The 27993-nt window shown below is 40.6% G+C and overlaps 1 protein-coding gene across 1 annotated transcript; it reads right to left on the bottom strand.

Moving 5' to 3' along the window:
- Positions 1–1214: 1214 nt before the first annotated feature.
- Positions 1215–27744, bottom strand: Chmp2b (charged multivesicular body protein 2B). Its single transcript, NM_001398813.1, has 6 exons — positions 27501–27744; positions 13715–13806; positions 9582–9776; positions 8091–8193; positions 3025–3131; positions 1215–2849 (listed from the first exon to the last, which is right to left on the bottom strand). Exons 1-6 carry the CDS (start codon positions 27532–27534, stop codon positions 2739–2741), a joined length of 642 nt encoding a protein of 213 aa, NP_001385742.1. The 5' UTR covers positions 27535–27744; the 3' UTR covers positions 1215–2738.
- Between the last annotated feature and the right edge of the window lie 249 nt (positions 27745–27993).

Here is a 27993-nt window from a genome sequence, read left to right on the forward strand (position 1 = left end):
AGTCAAATAACAGACAGCCACAGGCTGTCATAGTCTCTTCCCTTTTCTCCTATAATTCAGTCTTAGGCTGCATTAGCCCAGCCCCTACCTACCTGGTATTCCTTTCAAGCATCAAGTACACTCTGTAACAACCCCCCATGTAGTCATTTTATGCTGTCTAATACCAAGTGTCATTGTCATGTGTACTAGTATGCCCACACTAGGAGACATTACTCTGGAACTGTGAATGAGAGCTCCATCCCTAACCCAGAATGGGTCTCTTTTCGCAGGGACGCTGCTGTGTTAGTTTGCTTCCTGTCCAATGGCAAGCTGTTTGGTTATAAACACTACAGAAATCCAATTACCAAATAAAGGTTTACTTTCTAAAATGATCACTTCTGTTATGCTCAACCAACAAAAATTACTAATTTCCTATACTTTAAGGGTCTAAAGTGAACTCTTAGTAAAAGAGAATGAAGGTACTAACAGATTTACTATTGAGTGTAATGTGGCTCCCAAAACATTTATAAATGCAGTCAGAAAAATTTTACTATTGATGTGTGTCTGAAGTCCTGTATAGCTACATTTGACTAAAATATAAGCAATTACTTAATATTTGTGTCCCTGAAACCATCACCCTGAAATGTTGAGTTCTTGGAAACTGCAGGGAAAGAACGATGAGGTCCATTTCACTGACAACTATTGCCTGTTGGGTTTGCACCACTGGCAAACACTGATCCTGTAGCAATGCTCACTTATTTATTTATTCTTTAATTTTTTTTTCCCAGTCTAGTCCCTTCCGGTCCACCTTCCAACAGCTCCTTAGCTCATTCCTCCTCCTTTGTCTCCAAGAGGGTGTCCCCACCACCACCACCCCACCAGACCTCCCCACTCCCTGGGACCTCAAGTCTCTCAAGGGTTAGGTGCAACTTCTCTCACTGAGGCCAGACCAGGCAGTCGTCCACTGTCATCTCAGCTGCTGTATGCTGCCTGGTTGGTGGCCCAGTGTCTGAGAGACCTCTGGGGTCCACATTAGTTGACTGTTGGTCTTCTTATGGGACTGCCCTCGTCCTCCAACTTTCAGTTCTTAAAGGAGACATTTTCTGTTGTTTTTAAATTTTTAAGTAGCACAGCTATCTAAATTTCCATACAGAAAAATAACAAAAATGACTGCTTAAACTATTAGATATATGCAAAATTTCTAATCTTAACAACAGACAAAGCAACATAAAGGATTTAAGGAAAAAAGGATAAGAGCAATAATCTTTATTGAGTTTTTTTAAAAAAAGACAAAATAATATTAAAACTCAACTGTCACAAGTAAACAAAACAGTGACTTAGGTTAGACAACGTTATAATGTACGCCCAAACCATGTTTGGGTGTAATACCCCATGATACAGTACAGTGTTTGGACCCATTCCCACTCAGGAGCAATGAGAACTGGACACTGTAGATGTCAGCACTGAACACAGAACCGTTATGGAGTCTACGGCCGAGCCTCTGCTCTTCGCACCTATTGGTGTCTCCTTTAACGTCGTAGTGCACATCTGCGTTTGCTAACGGAGTCCAGAGGTCCAACTCCAGGTTAGCCAGTTTCCACTGATCAGGATTTCTATAGCTTCTGCTGGGACACGGTCCTTCAGAATGAACCTACCTCACTTTCCACTTCTAACTCTATGGCCTCCTCCTTTCCTCCTCTCTCCAGGGCACAGCTCTCTCACCTTCAAATGCTGCTCACACAGTGCTGAACGTGAGGCGGTAACTTCTGACAAAGTTGCAGTTTATTACCCAAACCACGACAAAACAGAAACATTTTCTTTAGAAATCTAGATCCAGTACTGTCATGGTAGCAGTGTTTCCTTTACAAGAATGGCTTCATTTACAGAGTTTAATGTGTATATTAATGCAATCCAAAATTCCAGCACAGACTTATAATTCATACAGAGAAAATCTCAGTTCTTGGAAGAAAGACCAAGTATATTTTCATCACTGTAAAGTGTTATTAATTCAGTGTCTTCTTTCTTCATTTGGCTAATTATATCCAATTCACTTTTATAAGCTTTGTAAGACAGATTGGGTAACTGTTTGGGTAACTCTCAATTTTATTTTAAAATGTAATTGTTTTTGCCAGGTAAATTAATTTAAAGATGTGCACAATATGTTTAAGGCAGGTGCCAAGCACATTTTGAAAGGTAATAAACTTACCAACTAGAATGTTCTCCCAAAGGCGGAAAAATGGAAGAAAAGTAAAAGCTCATGACAGTCTTTAAGACAGATGTTTAAATAGCACTCTTCTTTTAGATGGTTTAAAAATAATTTGGCAGCTGCACTGCCTGTGGCCCTAACATAAGTGTCTACAAAGGACAAGCGACAGATACAGAATTAACGGTATACCTTTAATATTTTTACAAGTCTCTTTAAGTTGATGCCTAATGGCATTTAACATGAATTCTGATTTCAGTGTAAAACAATTTAGAACACAACCCAACACTAAGTAGTGACACCATCTCCCTATGCCATGCAGAAAAGAACTCAGCTTGCACAGGTCTCAGGCTGCAGTGACTCTGGTTAAAGCCCAAAGTGTCCCTGTGTTTTGCATCACTGGCATTCTTTGGCAAAGGATTCAGAATAGCCATGGGTCAGAAAATAGCTGTTCACTCATGGTCTTCATTTTTGTAAAATGAATGTATTTTGTAAAAAGAATCTACACCGGACTCACTTTAGGCCAAAGTGAGAACAGTACGTATGGCTTTTTGTTCTAATCTACCCCCAAAGCTTTGAGCTGCCGTTCAATCTCTTCATCAGAAATTGTAGCCTTTGAAGTAGAAGCAGATGGCAAACTTCTGGCAGCCGATGGGGCTTTGGCCATCTACATTAAAGACAGAAATGGGAGAAAAACACAGTAGTAAGCATTTGGATGAGGACCGTGGACGCACTGTGTTCCAACACATACAGAAAACCATGCAGAGAGATAGCAGAAGGAAGCAGCAAAACAACCAACAACAGTGGCCCATGCTATTTTCACGAGAAGAAGCCACTGTTACCTTTCCAGAGATTTCAATTCCGATTTCATCAAGAACTTGATTCACGATGTCCTGGCTTTCCTCTTCATCATCAGAGCCATCAAAGATGTCATCCAGGGTGTCGTTGACTTGGAGGGAAAAGAAAGTGAGCAAAGCAATTATTTTCAAACGAGGGACAAGTTAGGTTTATATTTCTGGAACAAAAGCAAACTATACCTACATATCTTTAATGTTTAAGAAGCAAATTTAGGGGAAACAACAAACTACAAAATTCAACTTTCATCTGTCAATGATTTATACTGATAACCATACATTTGGAACAATGCCATTTTAAACACACAATCCTATAATACAACAAACCTCGGTGAAACTGATTACTGTGCACTGTGCCCTGAGTTCAAGCTTCAGCACCAAAATAAAAGGAAGGAAGGAAGGAGGGAAGGAAGGAAGGAAGGAAGGAAAACACAATGATCTGTAAAACTAGATCTTGAATAAACAAAATGCATGTGACAGTTACAGTTAGAGGCCTATAGTTTTTAAATATGATTCTATAAATAGTATCAACTGACCTATTAAATGTAGTCAAGAAAAAAATGTGCTCAAACTGTTAATATCTAGGTGATAACTACCCTTCTACCCAGTTATCGTCTTTGCATTATTTCTTATGTAGCATTCAAGATATAGGTAGCATATTTTAATAAAATATATGACTGAATATTTCATAGATTGACTCTAAGAATATATCAAATTTAGCCCTGCAAGTTTACTAGTGGTATCATCCTCTTTCTTTCCTTTCTGGAGAATGGCCACAGTACAAAAACTTTTAGAACTTTAATAATCATTTCAATATAAAATCGTAAGCAATGTCATGAGATGAGATCTCTGATCTAATATCTGAAATTGCAGATCTTATATCCAATAGGAAGGAAGGTCAGGATCTTCTGTGACCTCAGTGCCCACCAGGTTTTGCTCACACACACTGCTTCTGTAGTGCTGCCACTGATAACGCAGCTGGAGATTGGTAGAAGATTGAAAAATTGCCTAGTTACATATTAAGAAGTAAGTTTATAAAAGGTTAAAAGGTTGTGATAATGTAAAATATCAAAGAACATAAAAATAGGCACTAAGGCATAACTAAGATCTAAGTTAAGATCTCAATACTTGCATCTAGTATTGAGCAGCTTTGAGAGCAAACCATTTTGTCTGTATGTGGCTTTGGATTTTTCCTGGCCTGGCAAATCTTTACTAAAAACTTCTTTTACCTTTTTATTGGTTTGGGTTACTTTGTTGTTGTTACTCTGTAGTCAGCAAGAACCCACTGCAAGAATGTGATGCAGTGCTCTAGAAGCTTCCAGAGCAAGAATGTGATGCAGTGCTCTAGAAGTAAGCTTCTAGAGCAAGAATGTGATGCAGTGCTCTAGAAGCTTCTAGAGCAAGAATGTGATGCAGTGCTCTAGAAGTAAGCTTCTAGAGCATTCATTCAGCGGTGAGTAACCGGAGTGGTACTGCAGCCAGGCAGATCTGAGAGGGTCTAAAGGAAGAAGTACTGCAGAGGAGGTGCAGGGGGGAGAGAAGATGAGCACCCCAGAAGCCCAATCAGGAAACACGACTAGGACATAAGCACTTCTGACAGGCTGTGTCCCAAAGCTTTGACTGTGGACAAGTCTGAGTAACATAGCACATGAAATTTTTGGGAATACTAACCGAGAGAATCTGTATTCAACACTGCTTGGGTAAACAAGAACCTGAGAAACCAAGAACCAAGAATAAAACCAAAGACTACTGTTTTAGTAAACAAATGGAGTAACATCTGCTATACTCCTGAGAGCTTGGCTCAGGCATCATCAGAGACAGACAGGGACAAACAGAGACCCACAGGCAGATAAGAAGTGGAGAATGAGGGAACTTGGAGCACTGTGGCCTGAGATCTCTCTATCAAATCCCCGCCCTCCGGGCTCAGGAAACCTTGCAGAAAAGGAGGTGGGAAGAGCGTATAAGCGAGAGGGGACAGACGACAGGGAAACCAAGGCCCTCCAAATCAGCAGGACCAGCACATGTGTGAGATCAAAGAGACAAGAGCAGCACACACAGGGACTGCATAGGTTGGTAGCAGACAAGGCCCCAGAGGTAAGAGGAGAAGGCGACATAGGCATCTGTACCTAACCCAGAAGCAAACTCCAATTGAAAACCACTTGCAAATGAAAAGTTAAGTTTTCTCCAATGGAGTCTCACTGGGGACACAAACTACTCATAAGTACACTGCGTGCCCAGCAGTGTGGTCACAGGAAATGAACACAGTGGCATCTTTGGAGGCTCCTGTCTTATAAGGTCATGTCACGACTTGTGTTATTTTTTTAAGTCACCTTTTACACACACACACACACACACACACACACACATACACACACACATACACATACATACACAGAATATTATCTTTTTTGTTTTACCCTACAGGTCCTTTGTATAAATAATATAAATGTCTTCCAGTTTTGTGGGTTTTTGTGATTCCCGAGTGTGCAAACAAGTGAGTCTGTTTTGTTTGTTTTCTATTCAGTTCTTTTCTTTCTGTTTCTTTTGTCCTACTCCAATGTGTTAGCTTTTGTTTATTATATTATATTATATTATATTATATTATATTATATTATCTGTTAGACGTCCTGTTGTTTTCTATTGAGAGACAGGAAGGGATGGATCTCCATGGGAGAGGAAGTGGGGAGAAACTGTAAGGAGTAGACAGAGAAGAAACCAAGCAAGATATATTATAGGAAACAAAACTAAATTTACTTTCAGTCAAAGAAAAAGTATGTTTATTGACACTGACTTTATATGTACTGGCAATATTGTTAATGTACACTCTGTAAGGTTATTTTAATGAGTGTCATTTTAGATTGAAAAAGTAGCCAAGGACAAATGGCAGCAACTATAGCAGACATGATAGCTGCCCGACTAAGTGAGGACTTACGCTTTACAGATTAACAGACATTTAAGTTAAATTTTTCTAGCCTGCTATTAACTGTACTATAACTGAAAATTATCTCAGCATGTTAGATAAGGACCATTATACAAATAACAATTCTCCTGTCACTGGCAAATTTTCCTGAGAATGTTTCAAAAGAACCTTTCATGTTTTTCTATGGTAAGAAATAGAAGTAAACAACTGTTCTAACTATCTGTGAGAACACTCATGGTATACTACCAAGAAGAGAAGACAACACCCTCCCTCATATGGAATAAATGACTGTGAGTGCATGTGGTAATCTAGTGAGTTTAAAAGGTGCTATTTGCTAGACTAGATGCTAAACTGAAATGGGAACGGGTGAGCTGAGCTAAACTGGCTGAACTGCACAACTGGCAAACAGCCAGAAAATAATACCACGGAGCAGAATGCTGACACACAAATGTTTCAGTATTGACCAGCATGTTCTGAAGGGCCACTCATTCGTTACTGGTAAAATAAATATTGAGGTCATTTTGCTGGGAAGATGTTTGGGGCCTCATAGATAAATCTAAGCTATACTCTCAGTTTATTTAAGAATCAACAAAGTAAAACAGACTCGGTTTTTATTTTTCCAAAACAGGGGTTCTCGGTGTAGCCCTGGCTGTCCTGGAACTTGCTCTGTAGACCAAGTTGTCCTTAAACTCAGAGATCCACCTGCCTATGCCTCCTAAGTACTGGAATTACAGGTATACCCCACGACTGCCCAGCAAACACATTCAATTTTAAAGAAAGACTGTCAAATAAATTGAAAATCTGAAACCAACCCTCTTGATGAAAATAAATGTTTCATAAAGGTATATTAATAATAGGCAATACCTAAAACTATTTGTTTTCTTTTGTTGCTGGGAAGCAAACCAGGGCCTTAAGTTGCTAGGCAAACACTGCAATTGAGACACATCCTCGCATGACACTAAAGCTATTTTTAAGGGAAAGTGCATGTCTATGTGATGCTATGTTGAAAGTGAAGAAGGACTTCCTGACTGCCTGTGCTCTCACTTTCACACAGCCAGGAAGAGGCGGGGCACTCATGTACAAGAGCATCAGTAACAATGGCGGTGGAGGCCACTGCCCTTCAGTCACATTTCCTTCCATAGTATGTTTAGAAACTGAAGCCCAGTGGTATTTTGTGACATAAAAGCATAAGCAGGAGCCCCACTGCCTCTCCCCTGACAGGAACAGGGTTCAGTGGGACACCACACAGAGACTTGAAAACCATTGTTTATACTATGCAGTCAAATTAAAGCTGTTGTGGCCATTAGGTAGCAAAGTTATGGTACATGGTTCCCTCCTTCATCCCTCAGATCTCCCCTGGTCCGTCCCAGTCCACTTCATCTTGCTCTGTCTTTGGAAAAAAAGAAAAAAGAAACAAAAACAAAAGCAGACAGGCCAATAAAAAAAAGAAAATAGAACACAACAAACTAATACACAGAGGAAGGTGGGGAGAATAAGAAAAACACTTGAGAATCAGAGAACCAGAGAATCACACACACACACACACACACACACACACACACACACACACACACCACACAAAATGAAAATTGGAAGCTATCATAAATTATTATAAATATTATATATTACATAATATATAATTATAAATTATAAATAAGCAAAAATAGTAAAAAAAAACAAAGCAAAACAAACAAAATAAACAAAGCCAGACAAAGCATTATGAGACAAAGCCCTCTGAGTTTGTTTGAACTCCTTCCGAGTCAGGTTTGTGGCCTGTCCTCAAGTGTAGCTGTACAGGCAGAGACGCCATTGGAGAGAACTACCTTCTCCTCTGTGGGTGGATGTCAGTGGAGATATCTTCTTGGATGCCACAGGGAGCATGTTCACTTTCCCTTCTCAGTACTGGGACCTGTGTGAGCCCTATGCACGCTGCCATCGGCTCTGTGCATTATTGGCAGGACATATTTTATATGTTCCCTTCAGTTAACATCCTGACAGAATTTGAGTCATGATATGAATGTATTTCATCATAGTGTCATTTCTGTCTTCATGGTCTGTCCATCTGTGACCAGAACATGAGACTACTGGGACATGAACTTGGAACTTAGAACCCTACACATTTCTTAAAACTTACTCATTTCTTCAGTCATTTCCATTTTCATGTTTTCCTTCTGGAAATTCTGCATTGTTTGTAGTGTCTTCTGTGGATCCATTTTCTTGTTCACTGCTTGCATCGTCTTTAAGGAATGAGAGGAGCTACGTTAGCAACCTAGTTATGAAAGCTATACAGAGTAAGTCTAAGGCAGCACATCAAATACAGCCTCCACTGACCTAGTGTCAGGTCTAATTCAAAACTTGTCTCTGGGACCTAACGGCCTATCGAAATCTGTTTGACAAGACAGACTCATTCCCCACTACAGTTCTGTTGGCACACTGACCTTTTATATCTGTAAATGTGTGTACTGACCCTGGGACAGAACTGATACATATACTAGTCCCTTATGTGTGTTCCTCTCTAGTCTAAGCAATTTGCGTATACTGAAAATAAAGTTAAATGACATTTAAAGTACAAGAATTTCATGTGCTGGTTCCTTCGTTTTCCCTCCTGCTACACAAGAAAAAGAGTCACAGACAGCTCGATAACTTGCACAAGGCTACACTATTCCGTGAGTTTTATTTGGGTGTAAGTCAAGTTTTAGAGTCCTATACACACTACTACTCCCGTGAGCTGCCTCTCAAGGAGACTCTTAGAGCTTCCTGCAGGAAAGTCCTGGCATAGCCCTTTCAGCTGAACCACTTGAGTTCACGACGAAAAACTTGCTGACTAATAGTACATTCCTAAGACACGTAATTAAAAATTCCAATTCATATACACATACACAGCGAGCACATTAGATTTCATTTCTGAGTCTAACATTTACAGAAAGCAGAGAGGTAATTGTTTGCCTCAACACTTGGGTAAAGTTAATAATCTAGATATGTGATCTTCATATGACCTTGTTCCCAAATTAGTTAGACATTTAGTTCTGTTCGTTTGTAAGACTACAGAGGAGACCAAAATACTTGCTTTTGTGGACTTTCATCAATAACTGAAATACTCAGAGTCCCTGAAACACTAACAGTTAAAGCACTGACTGTGTACATGAACATGAGCACACACCCACGGTGTGTGCGTGTGTGTGTGTGACACATATAACATAATTAAATATAAGCTCTTCAGTTTCTGAAATGCAAAAGTTACAATTTAAAGTATTTATATGTGGTTCTGAACATTATTTACAAGTGAATCAAGAGTAAATTATTATTCAAAAGTAGTCAGAAATAATAGCAAAAAGGAAGCCACCAACTTTTCTGACAATTTATTGAAAAAAAAAATCAAAAACTGAAAACACTATTCTATGTCAATTCCATATAAACTTTGAAGCTACATGTGATCTTGGAAAATTGGGAATGTCCTTACTTTAATACCCCAATCACTAGGCTAGATACAATTACTTGGGTTGTGTAGTATTATATTAACAGCTAAGATTTTTACACCACAAATGCACCAGAAAGTATCTTACAATCTGATTAAAATATTAATATTTACATGCCCTTGAAACACAGACACCAATCTCCCAGTCACCTTTGCAGTGGTAGACATGGCACCGGCCATCTTCATCTGGGAATTCATCACTTTCGTTTGTGTGGACATAGATGTGACTTTTGAGCTTACAGCAAATGTTCTTGTCTTCTGTTTCCGTAGATGGACAAGCTGCTTAGCTAAAACCCTGCAAGCTTCTTTATTCCCAATCTTGGCCATCTTCTTAATTTCTAACTCCTAAGAAGAGGAAAAAGGATAAGGAAATAAAATCAAGGGGCGGTCATCAGAGAGTATGCAGAAAAATGTATGTAGCAGGCATAGCGACCCTGAGAAGAAGGTTATCTCCAGAGGTTCAGTCACATGTTCACATAGGACTGCGTGCTACCCTCAGCCTTGAAAATAAACAGCACGTGCATATAGCCCAAAAGAAAATAGGAAATGAAAATTAAAAAATGGGTAAGAAAAGCAGTCAGTATGACAAAGAATAGAAAGACTGAGGTAGTAAAGTTAACAATACAGATAGCTACTGGAAAGACTACACTAATACCAGAGCAAATAAATTCAAGAACAAGAGTTATTGCCTGAAGTAAAGAGGATTATCTCATAATTCTGGGACTAAAACTAAGCTATCAGGTAATTCCTAAGTTTGTGCATATGTGTGTTTCAAAATATGTTAATCACAGCTGACAAGAAAGAAAGGAAAGACAGTCAAATAACACAATGTGCCCTGAGAGACATCAACCCTTCTCTTAAACAGGTTGCTAGAATTGTTTCAGGCACAGTTGTTTTCTCTTATTCATACCAATGTGTCAAGATCCCATGATGCCTGAAACCGCAAAGCTACACCTTCACTGTTCTGGGTTTGATTCTTTTCTATATAGACATAACTAAGACAAACTTCTGCCTCCCTTTAAGGAATGTACAGCTTCCTCGGCTACGTCAACATTGTCAGCAGCATCTTGGGAAAGTCCCATTGTTAAAGTAAAGCATGGTTTAACTGTGCAAGTGCTGCAGCAACTGATCTAAGATACCAATGGGTGGACAGTGTCTATAGTGCAGACGCTGGACAAAGAAAGAGCAGAGTCACTCACGGGTGGGATAGAGGTTGGGAATATGACTTTCATTAATAACTGAACAGGGTGTAACGTGTAGGTTACTGGGGGAAGACTCATGTCAATCTAAACTGAGTTAGTGGGAGGAGTGTGGGATGAACACAATCAAACCACAGTGTGAAATCTTAAACAATTCATAAAAGTATACCATACAAAGGTTCTAAGACAGGAAACGAAGACAACAGCCTTCCTTATTGATGATGCTATGATTCACTGATGTAAAAGTCTCATGGCACGTACAAAATTTACAAGAATAAATGAGCTAAGGATTCAAGATACATATAAAAAAGCTTGGCACATCTATATATATATACCCGTCAAAAATAATCATACATTTATTTTTTTCTTAATATGATAGTATTCCCCCCAAAAATGAAATAAAATAATAAAAAATTTCAGAGATTTAAAAAAGTAGAGATGTATAAAAACATTCATGGACAGTAAAACTTATGGTTAATGTTAATTCTTCCAAATAATTCACACAGTTAATGATACTCCAATCAAAATCTAGCCATTTCTGTAGAAGTGACAGGATTGTTAATGTTTGTGATGGAAATGTGAGGCACCTGAAATATGCTAAAGCAGGGGTTCTCAACCTGAGTTGAGAACCTCTCAACCTGAGATTCCTTTGGCAAACATCTAGCTCCAAAAATATTTACATTGCCATTCCTAACAATATTTAAATAACAGTTATGAGGTAGCAACAAAATAATGTTATGGTTGGGGGTCACTACAAATGAGGGACTTGGTTAAAGGGCTGCAGCATCAGGAAGGTTGAGAACCACTGCCCTGTAGGATTCTGAGCAAAAGAATGTGCCAAGGCGAATGAGGAAGTTTCTCTGACTTTAAGTCCAGCTATGTAACCACAGGAACTCCAGCAGTTCTGCACTGGGCTTGAGGACAGTCCTATCAGTGCTGCACAGAGTTCAGGAAGAGCCCTCTCTTCAAATATGACTTGGTACAGATAAGGCAAGAAAAGGTGCTATACAGGTTACAGATCTCCACTCCCATGAAGTGCACCCTTCTATCTAGCACCACAGAGAAACCAGGCTCTCCCAGCACCGAAATAAGAAAAAAAAATACAGTTGTTACTTTTTTAAGTGTTCTAAAAGAAACATAAGAAAAAATGATATTGAATTTTTCTAGTAAAAGATTTCTTAATGTATAAAGAGTGTTAGCCACAGAAGAAAATTGTAATTATTTTCATCATACTAAATCACTTTTCTGTATCAAAAGACATTTAAAAAATGGAAGACAAGGTCAAGAACCTACACAGCACATCTGCAAAGCATGCGCTTCATGAGGAATTCGTACCCAAGCACACATAGCTATTAAGATAAAATAATCAAAACACTGGTGAGGAAGGAGATGGTTCAGTGGCTATGAGCGGTTGCTTGCACTTGGTTCCCAGCACCCTCTATGCTCCCAGAACCCACAAGTGCAAGGAGAAGCACAACTGTTTGTAACTCTACCCATAAAGTAATCCCACCCTTATGGGCAACAGCTGCAATTCTCATCCACTGCCAGTGCAAAGAAAAGATTACAAAGGAGCACCCATTCAGAGCCTGCCCCACATGTGGCCCACACATATACAGCCATCCAATTAGACAAGATGGATGAAGCAAAGAAGTGCAGGACGACAGGAGCCGGATGTAGATCTCTCCTGAGAGACACAGCCAGAATACAGCAAATACAGAGGCGAATGCCAGCAGCAAACCACTGAACTGAGAATAGAACCCCCGTTGAAGGAATCAGAGAAAGAACTGGAAGAGCTTGAAGGGGCTGGAGACCCCATATGTCCAACAATGCCAAGCAACCAGAGCTTCCAGGGACTAAGCCACTACCTAAAGAGTATACATGGACTGACCCTGGACTCTGACCTCATAGGTAGCAATGAATATCCTAGTAAGAGCACCAGTGGAAGGGGAAGCCCTGGGTCCTGCTAAGACTGAACCCCCAGTGAACTAGACTATGGGGGGAGGGCGGCAATGGGGGGAGGGTTGGGAGGGGAACACCCATAAGGAAGGGGAGGGGGAGAGGGGGATGTTTGCCCGGAAACCGGGAAAGGGAATAACACTTGAAATGTATATAAGAAATACTCAAATTAATAAAAAAAAAAAGATTACAGACACTTTGCACTGTTTCACACTTTCTTATATAAGGTTAAATATGTATCTCACTTCTCGTAATTAACCAGAAGAAATGAAAATGTTCAAAACTTGATTTGAATATACATAGTAACTTTACTTACTGGAAACTCTGGAAACATTTTGTGTACTTGGGTGGTAAACAGATAAATTAGGAAACGTGTACCCATCATATATGCAGCAGGAATGATTAACCTCAAAATAACTGAAAGGAATCAGAAAGGAGTCTGTGATTTCACCTGCATACAATTTAGAAACATACACTAACCTAGGGGACGTCAGTATTATTCTCACTGAAAAAAGAGACGGTGGATGGACAGAAGGTATTTCACCGTGGAATGACAGCTGTGTTTCTTACTTACCTAGAGTAACAGTTTCAGGGACTAACCTTACATCGGAGTATGAACAGTATACTCTAAATATGTGGAATATACTGCTTCTCTCTTACTGCTCAGTAAAGCTGATCTGAGATTAGGAATAACATGCATTCAAAAGTGCAGCATAGAGAAAACTTTAAGATGAGCCATATTCATCTAATTAAAAGTAAACTGTCATGGAACAACCATCTTTAAAGACCACCCAGGAGCTATGATACGACTCATTACTCTTTTGTTTTATATGACTATTTTTAATTTTAATGTCAAAAGGTGGCTCTGTTTTAAGAAATATTTATTCCTAGACCATTCATAAGACTTACAAAACAGAATAATTTGTTTCTGTACCAACAGAAACAGAATTCTGATAAAAAACAACAAAGAACACAATAACACAAGAGAAAATTCAGCAAGGCATTGAATGCTGTTTCTTCCTAAAGGAAATCACTTACCTCTGGTAAACTGCTTCTTAAGTTAGCTAATCATTCAGCACTAATTACTAACGGATCCTGAAGTTTTTGCTGAAGCTCAGTTCTACTCACCAGCTGTTTCTCCTGTTTCTCTAAGGCTGCTCGGTCCCTGATTATGGCCCTCTGTGTGCCCCGCAGCTCTCGATTCTGCTCCTTTATGACATCTAGGAGAATCACAAAAGGAACCTGAAATCATGGTTGTAAGACTTTCCTTAATACCACTTCAAATACTGGACTAAGAATGTAACACGAAAGGGAAACTATGATTTACTAGATGTTAATTTTTCTTTCAATTTAATATCCTATGAACTAATCAAATATTAAAGCATCTATTATAATGATAGAATATATAAAGAATAGAAAGATTTGTAGAAATATGCAGAGCTTTTGAAATTGACCCATATAAATTTATGTTACAGCATTTTATACAGCTGCATGTGGTAAGGTAACCACATCCCCAACCCCGGCACACACAGGCACCCCTTCACCTCTTCGTGCCAGCACCATCAGTCTGAAACAACAGATTTTCCAATGATGCAGATGCAGATTTTAACTACAACTTACAAAATGGGAAACTTAAAAATTCTTAGAAAGAATACTCTCAAGCTATATACATGACAGAGGACTGATATCCAGAACACATAAGGAACTCTAAAAACTCAGTAGCAAATAAACAATAAAACTGAACAAGAGACTAAACTAGATATTTCTTGAAACAATATACTCAAGTGATCAATTAGTAATTGAAGATAATTCTTAACACACTCATCCTGAGAGAGACATAATATAGGGCAGAAGCAGACTGTCAGGTGAGGAGGACTATTCCAGAGGAGGAGGCTAGCAGTCAGCAAGGATGTAAGGATAGGCGCCCTCACACGTGGCCCAGGAAATGCAAACCTGAGCAGACATTACCAAAAACAGAGTTGAAGTTCCAAAAACCTTAGAACTTTAGCTATCAAATGACTTAACAGTTAATTTCTAGTTATGTATCCAAAGTGAAATCAGCATTATAGAGACATTCACGCTCACAATTTTAATGCAATGCTATTCATAAAGCCAAGAAATGGAAGTAACTTTAGTATGCATTACTAAAAGAATAGAAATGATATAGAAAGAAGATGGGTTTGTAATTCTAATAGAATATTATTCACGTAAATAAAGTTCTGTCATCTGTGACAACCTGGATGGAGCTGGAGTCCTGTGGACTGAAGACCCTTAGGTGAAATAGGATGGATACAGAGAGAAAAGTACTGCAGGACGGCACTGGCAAGTAGAAGCTAAGAGAAGTGTCCACAGAGGCGCAGTCTACTATGGTGCTTTCCAAAGGCTGTGGGGTCTAGAACAGTTGGAAGAAGTGAAGAATGTTTTCCTCTGTGGTTGGAGTGGAAAATTCCCCCAAAGGCTCATGTGTTTGAAGAGTTATATCCAGCTATTGGCACTATTTCAGGAGGCTGTGTAATCTCTATGAGGTGAAGTCTGGCTAGAACAGTGGTTTTCAACTTTTGGGGGATGCATATCTGATATCCTGCATATCAGATATTTACATTATGAGTCATTGCAGGAGCAGAATTACAGTTATGAAGCAGCAACAAAATAATATTATGGTTGTATTATGACCTAAGCAACTGTATTAAAGGATCTTAGCATTAGAGAAGCTGAGAGTCACTGGCTAGAAGAATGTGTGGGGTCTTCTAGGTTATAGTTTAGGCCAGTTCTGGTGTGAGCTCGCTTCCTGTCAAAGGGATGTGACCAGCCACTTCACACCCCTGCTACTGCAGCACCAAGATTCCTTCCACCATCCCTTTCCTGCTTCAAATGTGCAAAGAAAATCTTTTCTAATCTGCTCTTTTGGGTATTTGGCACTTTTTTGTTTTTTTTTTTTAATTTCTTTATTATGTATATGAATACACTGTAGCTATATCTTCAGACACCAGAAGAAGAGGGCATCAGATCCCATTACAGATGGTTGTGAGCCACCATGCTGTTGCTGGGAATTGAACTCAGGACCTCTGGAAGAGCAGTCAGTGCTCTTAACTGCTGAGCCATCACTTCAGCCCGGATATTTGGTACTTTAATGATACAGGTCTACGTTCCAGTGGGCCACTGTACTGCCGATAACAATGACTGCAGGGCACAGAGTCTGTATGCACTATGTGAAGATGTGTCCTTCCTTGCCTGCCTTATACACCACTGATTGGGTAAAATACAAAGCCCAAGACCTATTAGCAAAGGGCAGACTAGAAGGTGGGACATCCGGGAGAAACAGGAACTCTGAGGAAGAGTCAGGTGCAGGCAGATTCACCACCCAGTCTCAGAGCAAGTCTGGCATATGAAACTCAGGAGAGGTAGCCATGTTGGAGACCTTAGATTAGTATAAATGGTATAACAAATTACCAGCTAGCCGGGAATGAGCCTACCGTAAGGCCTATGCATTCATTTATTAATAAATAAGCTTCTGTGTCATTATTTGGGAATTGATGAGGGCATAAAAAAGCTCAGTAGTTACTTAGTTTCACAAAGCTAAGAGAAGTATGAGGGATTTTCTTATCTGAGCAGACAGATATATTTAACCATATTTAAACTTGATATAATATAAGTGCGTATTAAAATGACAACCCATTCCAGATGTATACTTTTTGTTTAGTATCAGTTAAGAATCAAAAAGAATTTAAATCAAGAAGTTCATCTGCTGACAGCTAGATGGGGTGTGGAGCCCAGTCCCTTCCCAGAAGCTTTGTTTCCTACCCCATCCCTAGAAGAGATGGTGGTAGAACCTATCGGCCGGGAACACTGCTGTGCTGTGCTGTGCTGTGCTGTGGGGTCAGGATGGCAGAGCAGCCGGTGAACAAGGAAGGCCCTTTCCTGCGCTCTGAGAGCTGTGGCAGTAAACGCTCAGTGCTGAAGGACCAGCTGTAGAGTACTGGTCAGAAAGGTGGCCTGGGACATGAATGCAGCTCTAGTGGGACAGTCTCTGGGAGAGCCTTGTCAACCGCGTTTTTGAGGCTGGATAATTAGTACCCAGCCAGTATTAGTAAAATACTGAGTTAGACACTCAGTTTCTGTCTACGATGAGAGCCCAGGCTAGATGAGGTTATCTTAGGTAAGAAAAAACATATTATAATGAGACCAAACAGTTTAATAAAAGATAATTCAATTTTACTTTAATTTTATGTAACTATGCAAACATTAGCTGACACTGTATATCATAAAAGGAAAAAATAAAGAAAATTAACTACTGCATATTCCACAGCCCCACAGTTGTTAATAGATCTATTAATATTTAAACAGTTCTAAGCTATAAACTCCGAGCATCTAATGTTACATACTAAAACATAACCATAACACTTTAAAACATATTATGGTAAGTAGGAAAAGACAGTAAAATGTCATTTCATATGAGGCAACAGGAGCAGTCTATAAAACAAATTACCCCGCCATTGTCCTTAAGCAATCCTATAGGAAACTCATTTAATGGCTTGGTCTTTTGGATAATTCAGAACAAATAACATGAAAGGCTGAGATACTTTTAATGTTTTAAAGGTCAATTTGATTTTTCACCTGATTTACTTCTTAGTAGACCTGATTCCATTCTAAGATCAGAGCTTTTTAAGAGCAGAGAGTACATACGATGAGATAAACACCCTGAGAACTGTCAAGCTTAATTTCAGGGGTAGAAGATAAGGGAGGGAAAGATGGGGTAGGGTTGTGTGTGTGTGTGGTGTGGGGTGTGTGTGTTGTGTGTGTGTGTGTGTGTTGTGTGTGTGTGCTCTGTGTGTGTATGTGTGTGCTGTGTGTGTGTGCTCTGTGTGTGTGTGTGCTGTGTGTGGTGTTGTGTGCTGTGTGTGTGTGTGTGCTCTGTGTGTGTGTGTGCTCTCTGTGTATGTGTGTGCTCTGTGTGTGTGTGTGTGTGTGTGTATGTGTGTGTGTGTGTGTGTGTGTGTGTGTGTGTGTGTGCTCGTGGGAAACATACACCTTGCCTTTTGATCAGGCTTCTCCCTGAAAGAACTAAATGTCTAGGAGTCTCCCTGCCTGACATGCTCCTCTCCAGCACTGTCATTACAAGTGCTGCCACCATGTCCAACTTTTAGGTGGGCCCCAGAGGATCACCATGGTTTTAGACATGCTCTTTACTTCCCTGTTCTGTGTGTTAAAACATGAAACCCTATCATTAACCTCTAGGTAGCATGTGTCCTGCTTGTGGCCCCAACCTCTTCAAAGGTAACAATTCTCACAAAATGTACTTACTATCCCTAAACTTCCTAACTCAACACTGCCCAATGCAAGGCCCATGTAAAAAGCCACACTTTCCTTCCTTAGATTTTTCAGTTTAGCCTGTGAACACTTTCCAACCGCTATCCAGCTCTGCAAGAGGAAGTTGCAGAATCCTGTGTCAGGATGTAGTCCTTTGCAAAAGGCCAGTACCTATAAATTAAGCTCAATATCCCTTTTATTTCAGAGATTTCTCAGACTTAAGCAGTTAAAGCAATATCGTTGTATGCTTATTTGTATGCATTGCCACAATACCATCTCAATATATTATATCTAGGAGTGATCTTATGGCATACAAATATCATGAGATATGAAGGGATAAGACTATGAAGCATATTTAACTTATTACCTTAAATAAAACCTATTGGTTATGAGGAAGGATACAACTTAACATTAGTAAAATCTAAGCTATGACAGGTATCTTTGCACAGTGCATACATGGATCTTTGAAATAAGCCATCATTTAGTTTGGGACATGTAACAGTGGCTGCTCCTTGGAGCAGTCTCATTGCCCTCCCTCCCCCTTTGCTCAGTTACTCTTCTCTCCGCCTCTTGCAAAGACAGTACCCTGAATCTTTTTCTGACATTCTCATTTCTAAAGAACACCACCTACATGGTCATGATATATAAAATTACTGCTCTTCAGAGTTCTGCAGAACCCAGAATATAATAACTCTCAGATAGTATGGGACTATAACCGCTCCATATGCTCTATCATGTGCATCAGCTAAGTTTTAAACACAAGAAAAGCAGTATGCCTATTTAAACAAAATGCTAGAAATCAAAGTTGCTTGTACTATTCCTGTTTATTCTAAGAGTCAGAGAGCAAGAAGGTAGACCATCCCTCGGGTTGAAGAAGAAACCACTCAGCACGTTGCCTTCCTCCTGACTATCACTCACTGGTAAGCCCTCTTTAACACACTCCCATTCCACCAGATTAAAAGTTGATAACTATTAGCCCCTCCATCTATCTTCTCAGGGTCAATTGAAATAACCTGATTCTTCCAACTCTCACCTTCTGAGTACTGTCTTTTGAATGTAAGCATCCAGATATAGTCCAGTAGAATGCTAATTTGAACCTTTGCCAAGACAGTGGTAGAAACCAGTGCAGGTCACTGCTGACATGGAAGAGACGATGTTTCCTTCCCACATACCTCTTGCTTCTTAGGCAATAGGGTGTGCCCTGGAGGACTTAAAACCACCCCTTCAGTCACTTTGGAAGGCTGTTGTGATGGGCTTCACAATGTGGCATTTGCAAACTGAACATTTCCAAGATTTGTGTACGTGATTCAGCATGCCAACTAACCCTCTCTCCAGCCTATGTCAGACACGACCTTAACAATTACCCAGGTCAGCTCCATGTTGGGTATTAAATGACTATCTTAAGCTTGTCAGGATCTTCTCTTCATGAAATCCTGGTATTACTACCTGGGTGTCAAGATCATAGCCTTAAGCTTTGAGACTTTGAGCCTTCTTAGGACCCAAACCAGTTGAGTTTATATGTCTAGAAAAATAAGTCTAAAAGGTATAAACTTAAACTAAGAGTCTCACACTATACTTTTCCACTGAGATTTGAAGCCAAATCCTATCTTGACTTATAGCTCATTTGCAGTATGCTGAGCATATGCATATGATTTGGACATTTGAGGATAAAGCCAAAAAGTGATAATAAACTATAAATAGAATGATGTTAATTCATTTTCAAGAGAGTTTGAAGTCTGTTTCAGGCCTCCAGGCAGCTCAGGATTCCTATCAGAAGAGATGCAGTCTATCACACCTAGCAGAGTGTACCTGGTCCCTAGCAGCTCTATCACTCGGCATGCTGTGCGGATTCACACGGCATGGGGATTTCAGTCTGAAAACAGTCTTATACTTTTAAATACATTTCTTTAGGGGAAATCACTTTATTTTAGCAACCTCGATGCTTACTAGTTATCCTAATTAGCTATCACATGAACTGAGATCAAACTTAAACTATGTAGGCTGGAAAGTTGTCTCAGTGGTTAAGAACCCTTGTTGCTCTTGTAGAAGACGTTGATTCTATTCCTAGCACTACGACTGTCTGTAACTCTAGTCCCAGGGAATCCAACGCCCTCTTTTGACCTCTATTGGCACTAAGCACATACGTGGTACACACACACACACACACACACACACACACACACACACACACACGGGAGGTAAAACACTCATACACATAAAGTAATAAGAGAAATCTTTAAAAAAAAACATGAGCTATCTCTCTATTGTGTTTTATTGGATGATACTTTAGACTTTCTCAGTAAAGTACAGCAGCTAGCATCAGTGATAAGTGTGGACATCATAGCAGTAGTGCCAGAACTATCCAAACGCCAGGAATATCTGTGAATAGAAGAAAAACCCTGAATGTGCAGTTCAAGGAAAATCAAGCAAAATAGTGAAAATGGGCCCTGGCTATATAGATATACAGCCTTCCAGTCAATGAGAGGAAGAAACCCTGGGAAAGTGGTATAAAATTGAAAGCAAAGAAAAAGAAGCATTAAAGGTCACTCCACAGAAGGTTCTAGAAACCACACTGAATCAGGCAGAAGGGAATAAAAGTGAGGAAAAACCAGAATTTCATATTCAATCAAATCAAACTGATTTCTCGGGCTATAGAAACAATAATACAACGTTCTAATACACAGTATAGCAAAATCAAAACTGACAATAAAATTCGGGATGGAAGATGATGTCAAAAACTTAACTCTAGCCACAAGAGATAAATAACTCAGGTAAAGTTTCAGGGATGATAAATTGGATGAATACGATAAAAACACATTATGGATATGCATACAAATATCATAATAAAGCCTATTATTATTCATAAGATAAATTAATTTACAAAAAAAGGGCTGGGTTCAAGTGAAACCTCAGGTGGGAGAAGCAGAATACTGGAGTGTTGGGAGCAATGCCCTTGAAGCCCTCCATTGTTGATGTTATTATTATGGTTAGAACTAAGTATGACCGCGTTCAGGGAAAATCCCCAGCCAGCTGCAGAAGACTAATACAAATCTGGTGGTCAAGATGAATAATCATATGATAAAGTTGTGACCTTGCTGAGAAATACATCTGACGTCAAGATACCCAATGTGATGACCTGTATAACCTTTCTGAAAAACCAACATTCTGCTGACTAATAATATGACAATCCTGTAACCTTTCTAACATCCTGTTAATGTCAGTCAATTGCCTGATCACATGAATATTGTGTCCTTGGCCTGCGTAAATGTTTCTTACTTGCCCCTGCCCTCTGTTACCCCTGTTATGGTATAAATTCAGCCTTGGGAAAAATTAAATTGTCGCCTTGATCAGACTCTTGTCTTGGCGTCCTTCTTCGCATCCCTTGTCCCCCATTCTCTTCCAGGTACACTCTGCCTCTGTCATTGACACTGAAGACAAAATGAAAGAGAGACCTCCGTGGAAGGAGGAAGCAGATTGTTATTCCATTTCCAAGAGGTGTCAAAGTCATCAAAATCTGAGAAGTTCACTCAAGCAAAATCTTAAAATCTCAACCCCTTGAAAAGCTAAGGAAAGCTTCTTGAATGGGCATATTCCAGCAAACGCAGTCTCATTTGCTCTTGTCATGAGGTGGGTAGGAAGAGACAATAACAAGCTAGACAATCCCCTAGAGTTATCTGCTCTGACAATGCAGAGAACTTCTGTTAAAGAGAATAGGAAACATCAAAGGTTGGTACTTGATGATGCTGGTCTAAAACTATTCAAGAAAAACAGTGTGGCAAGCATAGTGTGCCCTTGAATGCCACATTCAATTAGTTGTTTTTCTTTGGTATATTAAGAATGTAGGGTAAACAGTATAAAATGTGAGATCTACAATATTCAGGATAATAATCCCCAAGAGGACACTCAACATTCTATACAAGATTTAAATACTGTAAATACCACAATACTATTGTCTTTTATCCTGGGGGGTTGGGGAAGAAGATGCTTTTTATTGCTTAGGTAAAAATAAAATAGGCGAGACCGTTTCTGCGCATACCCTTGCGGGTCACTGGGACTAGCCTTTGGGACTAGCGCTAATTTATCTCAGTGGCTCCACGCTGCCCCCAAGTACTCTCTGACTCAGGAGGGTCGCCACCACGCCAGTTTCACACAGAGACCGCCTATGCAGCTCTTACTGTGGGCTCTGCTCACATCCCCAGCATCTACCCTGAGTCCCAGTGGTGGTTACCCTCCTGTAACTCTGCTGCTGCTCTGTTTACATTCCCAGCATCCGCCCCCTAATAGTTATGGTATAAACTCCCAACCGCCTGTTAAACTCAGGACTCAACAAACTACAACCCAGATATAAATCAGATTTATATGTTAAATTCCCAATCCACAATATATCCATGTAATAAACTTACAGCCAACTGATAAGGATATAAACTGCCTACCTAGATAAGATAAATTTGCCAACAGAAATCCACCCCAACTACCTTGGCAATTCAAGACCACCCAGATCTGAGTCATCTTTCTCCATCTCCATCTTGATTCTCCTTCCTTCTCCTTTTCTCCCGCCTTACAAAAGCTTTGTCCCCCCTTTATTTTTTTTACATGGCCTTGACCAAACTGGTGTCAGCCTTCACCTGCATATAGGCATCAACCTACATTTTCTGAAAGGGATTCGGTTGCTATAGATGGCACTTTCTTTCTTATGGATTCATAAATGAGGGAGGGATCACAACAACCTTCTTGATGTATTTATTCCAACTTAGCCAAAAATCCACCAGCTGTGCATAACGGGCTAGAAAAAAGAAGGCGGAAGGGGGAAGGGAGAAGGGGGAAGGGGGAAGGGGGAAGGGAGAAGAGGATGGGGGGGAGGAGGAGGAGGAGGAGGAGGAGGAGGAGGAGGAGGAGGAGGAGGAGGAGGAGGAGAAGAAGAAGAAGAAGAAGAAGAAGAAGAAGAAGAAGAAGAAGAAGAAGAAGAAGAAGAAGAAGAAGAAGAAGAAGAAGCAGCAGCAGCATCAGCAGCAGCAGCAGCAGCACTACTGCCCTGTAGAACATTCTCAAAGTCTCTGCAGGGCTCAAGGCAACTGTACACGTCATCAGGCTCTAGGGTCTAGGGTATGTGACTTTTGACTGGTAAGTGCTATCATTTTAAGGTTGTGGTCTATATGGTTGAAGACTCGAAACAGAAGTGGAAATCAGGGAAGACTTAGAAGAAGCCTCCTTTGGTAGCATAAAAGAATTTTAGTTCCAGTGAAGGGTGGTAGGGATGCAGATGTCAAGCTATAGGAACAGAAGTGATGTGGTACTTCTGCGACTTGGGGAGGCAACTGGGAAAACTTCCTGAAGAAGGACCAACTTGAAGGGGAAGGAAGAGAGAATTCTGGGTTCAGGGGAGTTCTAAGTAAAACTATGTTAGGGGGAGACAAATGACTTTTCAGTATGCTGATGAACTAAAGAAGAGTCCGAAATGTGGCAACAATGTGGCATGTGAGAAGAAGGAAGGCAGCCATTGTTGAAAGACCTTACTGTTGGGTACCAGAGATTCAGTGGAAAAGTATACTCTGAAGGAGCAGCAGAGTCAGATTTGAGCTGCCATAAAACAATCACACAGTGAGCTTTGCAGATGAACGATGTAAAGGGCTGAGAAGGTGCAAGAAACTAAGGCAGAAGGCTGGTTGCTGAAGTGCAGGACAAGGTCAGAATTACAACAGGGAGCTGCAGGCACACAGGAATGCACCACGTACGGCCGGGCAACAGGGGAAGATCTGACAATTAGTGACTCAGTGAGGTGAAGGGAGGAGGTGAACTAAGCACCAAACACAGCGGAAGGGGCAGCTGGGGAAGGAGTGGACTTTGAGAATTAAGTTCCCTTCGGGATCTCTGATTTTGCTGCTATAGAAAACTACACGCAGACAGTCAGCAAGTTAGTAGATATACTGGTCTTCAAAAAAATAGAGAAACAACTTCTAGGTATGATGGCACATAAATGATAACTACAGTGAAAAGTAGGTGATACAGAGAGATGTACATGGTGGCCCAAGACAGACCTGAATACCCTAACGATTGATGGATAGCTTTAAAAAAGAAAACACCAAACACAAAACCCCAGCCCAGAGGAAAGTTATGAGTGCTGAAGCTGGAAGGAAGGCTCCACAGTAGAGAACCCATGTTGAGTTCCCAGCACCCATGTTGTACATACAGCTCCAGAGGTCTCTGCAGGTACCTGCAAACATGTAGCATGCACACATGCGCGTGCAAACACACACACACACAAACATACATACACACACAAATTATACATACATATACATATATATGTATGTGTATATATAATATATATTATATATATATATATATAGAGAGAGAGAGAGAGAGAGAGGGAGAGAGAGAGAGACAGACAGACAGAATATTTGTCATTCTTTTCAATATGGAAACTAAACTTTTACTACTAAATCAAAGAGAACAATCAGGTTTATAGGCAAAGGTGAAAAACAAATGGACAATTTCACCAAATTAACAAGATTACCAAAGTAAACTGTGTATCCCCTGTGACTGACTTCTAAGAAAAAGAATGAGCTCTTCTTTCTGCTACTCAGTACATTTCTGATCTCAAAATGTACTGAGACCGTCTGCACTCAGTTTCCCAGTCAATCCAAAGGTGTGACAGTGTCCTATCACAGGCTTCGTGAGAACTGACTAAGCAGAGCACACACAATTGCTAGCTCAGTACCAGTTTACAGAAATTCCTAAAATTTGTCTTTATTGAAGACTGGTAGGAATTACAGTGTTGAAGCAACTTAGGCAGTTACCTATTTACCAGGCATGGAAACAAATGCCTGCCACTCCCTTACTGAGAAAGCTGAGGTACTGGGGTCATTAGGACAAGCTGGACTACACTGTTAGATCCTGTCTCAAGCAACCAAACCAAACCAAGCCAAACCACACCACATGCTACTGTTTTTTCCAGGTCTGGGTCAAAGCCACTGCCTCCTTCACCCATTAACTCTATTCCTAGTTCCACCTCTGTCCCAGCACTTGACTTGCTCAAACCCAGTTATGATAAGTCCTAATGGAATGCTGGCTGAACAGGTTCATAACTCTCTTCAATAAATAGGTCACTATGTGCCCACATAGAAGAAAAAACACATCATAAAAAGTATATGTGCATATAATACAACTCAGAAAGAGGAAATCCAGTGCTCAATTGTACTCGACTGGAAAGGCACCCTTCTCATCAGTGGCTTTGAGATAGACCTCTCATTAATTTCTGTAACAAAGTATACACGAAAGAGACCTGTTCATCTCTGTGTCAAAATGAATTAAACATAATTCTGAATTGTAATGTGTTGTAATGGTGCCTCCCTTTTTAATTTACATGTGCAGTAGTCTTTGATGATATAGTACATAATTCTTCCAGCCAATCCAGAGACAAAAAGATTCAATGACTCCCCAGGTGCATAAGCAGCTATCTACTTCCTTTATACATCAGCATTTCATTACTGCTAGAACAGGTTACAAAGTCAGCAGACAGTGAAAGATCTTGTGATCAATAACATGCTCTAGGAACTGAGAGAAATGCATAAAAATACATTACATTTCATTATGTACTGGCTCATTACTGAGAGGAGTGCTGTCACCTTTTATATAAAACAAGAGCCCTTTCCTTTAACAAGGAGAACAAACATCAGTAAAGCTCTAACGTAATCCACAATTAAGGCATCAGGAAGTGATCTGAATTAATATGATAATTTAAGAAAATGCCAAGTCTGCAAATTGGTAGATGAAGTAAATTTACCTGGGATCCAAATTTACATTCAGAAATGTCAGAACCAAGATTTTTTAATTTAGTGGGTATAGTAGCTAGCAAAAGTCCTTAAGCCTCCCCCCCACCCCCCATAAACAATTCTGTTCAGAAAAAAAAAAAAAACCAAAAAGAAAACAATCTTATCATTAGGACTAACCCAACTGCAAAGGAACATGAAGTCAGACACTTCCCTGCACATCCTCATTGTCTTTTTCTCTGTCCCCTAAACTTCAAGGATATGTCACTGGGTGTCTAAAAATACCAGAAAGCACAGAGCCAAGGTCTGTCTTTGAAAATGTAACAGACATTAAGCAATTAAAACTAGAATATTTGTATTTTACTGTTAAAAAATACTTTTGAATTGTGGCAACAGGGTGAGAAAGAAACACACTTTTTGCTGTCCTTAGTCAATCTCATTATCACTATAAAAATTATAGTGAATATCTATTAAAGATTATTACAATATAAAACTTAAGCAACAAGGAGATGATTGTTTCCTACCCCAAGAGGGAGTAGAATACAGCATCACAATACTAGTACAGAAACACACACACACAATACAAAGTGTCATGTTAATGATTAAACAATATTCTCAGGAAATCACAGAAAACGCCCACTTCATGTAATTGTGTTATACCACATAGCAACTTAATAGCTATTCCAGAGGTGGAAAATGGCACTTCTCAATTAGTAAAAAGTCAGCATAGTGAAAAAACAAACATCAAACAAAAAGCAGTCACTCAGAATAACCAAAATTGCATTATACTGTTTTATAAGCTGGAGATAAAAATGGCACCCTGTGTTAAGATGAAAGGCCATGTAGCAGGGTAGAGATGGTGTCTTTGTTATCCTCCCCCCAAATCTGGCACTGGAACAGTGAACACAAAGAAATGAAGGAGTTACCCCAACTCAGGGCTGAGCTCTGGGTTTGTACCAATCACAGTCTAGCTACCACTGCTCCTTTTGTGGCTGGGTTAGACCCTTACAAAGGAGGGATTATTTGGCTGAAGCAACAGCAACCTGGGCTCGACATGCAATGGAAAGCAATTTTTAGATAACTTGGTATGAATTTAATACCTGGGACAGGAATGTATAGCATACACACTACACCACAGCCTGTGAAAGCCACTAAACTTGTACATTCCAACACATCCACTTTTTCCCTCTTCATAAGATGGCACTGAGCCACCTGAAACAATGTGTTTTTAAAAATGCGAACTTCTATGACAATTACACAACACTCACTTTCGTTGGCAAAAGATAACCACAGAGGAAAAATCTGAACTATGAAAATGATACCCAGACCCTTGCCTTGGACTTATTTTTGTCTGCTGGAGTCTTTCTTATGTGTAATGCTGAGGTGTTTGTAAAGATACTGCCAGCCTGGCCACAAGTTCATTTCCTAAGTGGACCTGCGGCGACCTCCCGCCTTGTCCCCTAGTAAACACACATCCCTTTCTGATGTCAGGAAGTGGGACGTCTTCACGGAAGAAGGAACCAAGGAGCAGGAAAAAACCAACATGAAATCCATCAACTCGCCAAGTCTAACGACAACCAAGAGCCAGCACTGCTCTGCCTCCCCAGAAAGCTGAGAAACCCTCTCGGGGAACGGTGGTGGGGAAGAGAAAAAGAAAACGAGGGTGGGGTGAGAGCAATCAGGAGGGCGAACCGGCCAGGTGAGGATGTAGAGCCGCAGTGACTCAGCCATGGTCACCTGTGGGGCCGCCGACCCGGGCCCACCTCGGGGGACAGCACGGGAGCCAAGGCCAGAGCTCCCCAGAGACCCCAGGCGGGTGAGCCGGGCCCAGAACTCACCGTCCACGGTCTTCTTCTTGAAGAGGGACGCCATGGTCAGCGGCCGCGTCCGGGCGGCCCAGCTCGGCCCGGTTCGGTCCGGCCCGGTTCTGGGGCTAGGTCGGGTAGAAGGACAGATCCCGGGGGAGGCACGCAGCGGCAGGAGGAGAAAGACAGGGTCTCCAAGCACGACCTGTGGCGGGCGTGGCTCTGCGAGGCTCCCGTGAACGCGTCCTCGGTGCTCAGGTGACCGGGAACTAAGACACTTTTTGGAGAAGTCACTTCTAGGCGGCGCCTGCGCACTCTGCGAGCACGCCTGCGCATTGCGCGTCTGAAGCCGCAGCGCTGCCCTCACTTCAAAGGCTGCCCGCTCTTCCCGGCTTCTGGTAGCCACGCGTCCGGACCAAGGTTGGCGGGGTAGGCGGCTCGTGAATCCGCAGGGTGCTTGGTTGGCTTGGTTGTGCTGACCTCCGGCACAAGTGAAACCTGACCCACGCTTTCCTTGCTGTTCCTG

The sequence above is a fragment of the Rattus norvegicus genome, chromosome 11, assembly GCF_036323735.1.
Source record: "Rattus norvegicus strain BN/NHsdMcwi chromosome 11, GRCr8, whole genome shotgun sequence".
Classification (NCBI taxonomy): Eukaryota; Metazoa; Chordata; class Mammalia; order Rodentia; family Muridae; genus Rattus; species Rattus norvegicus.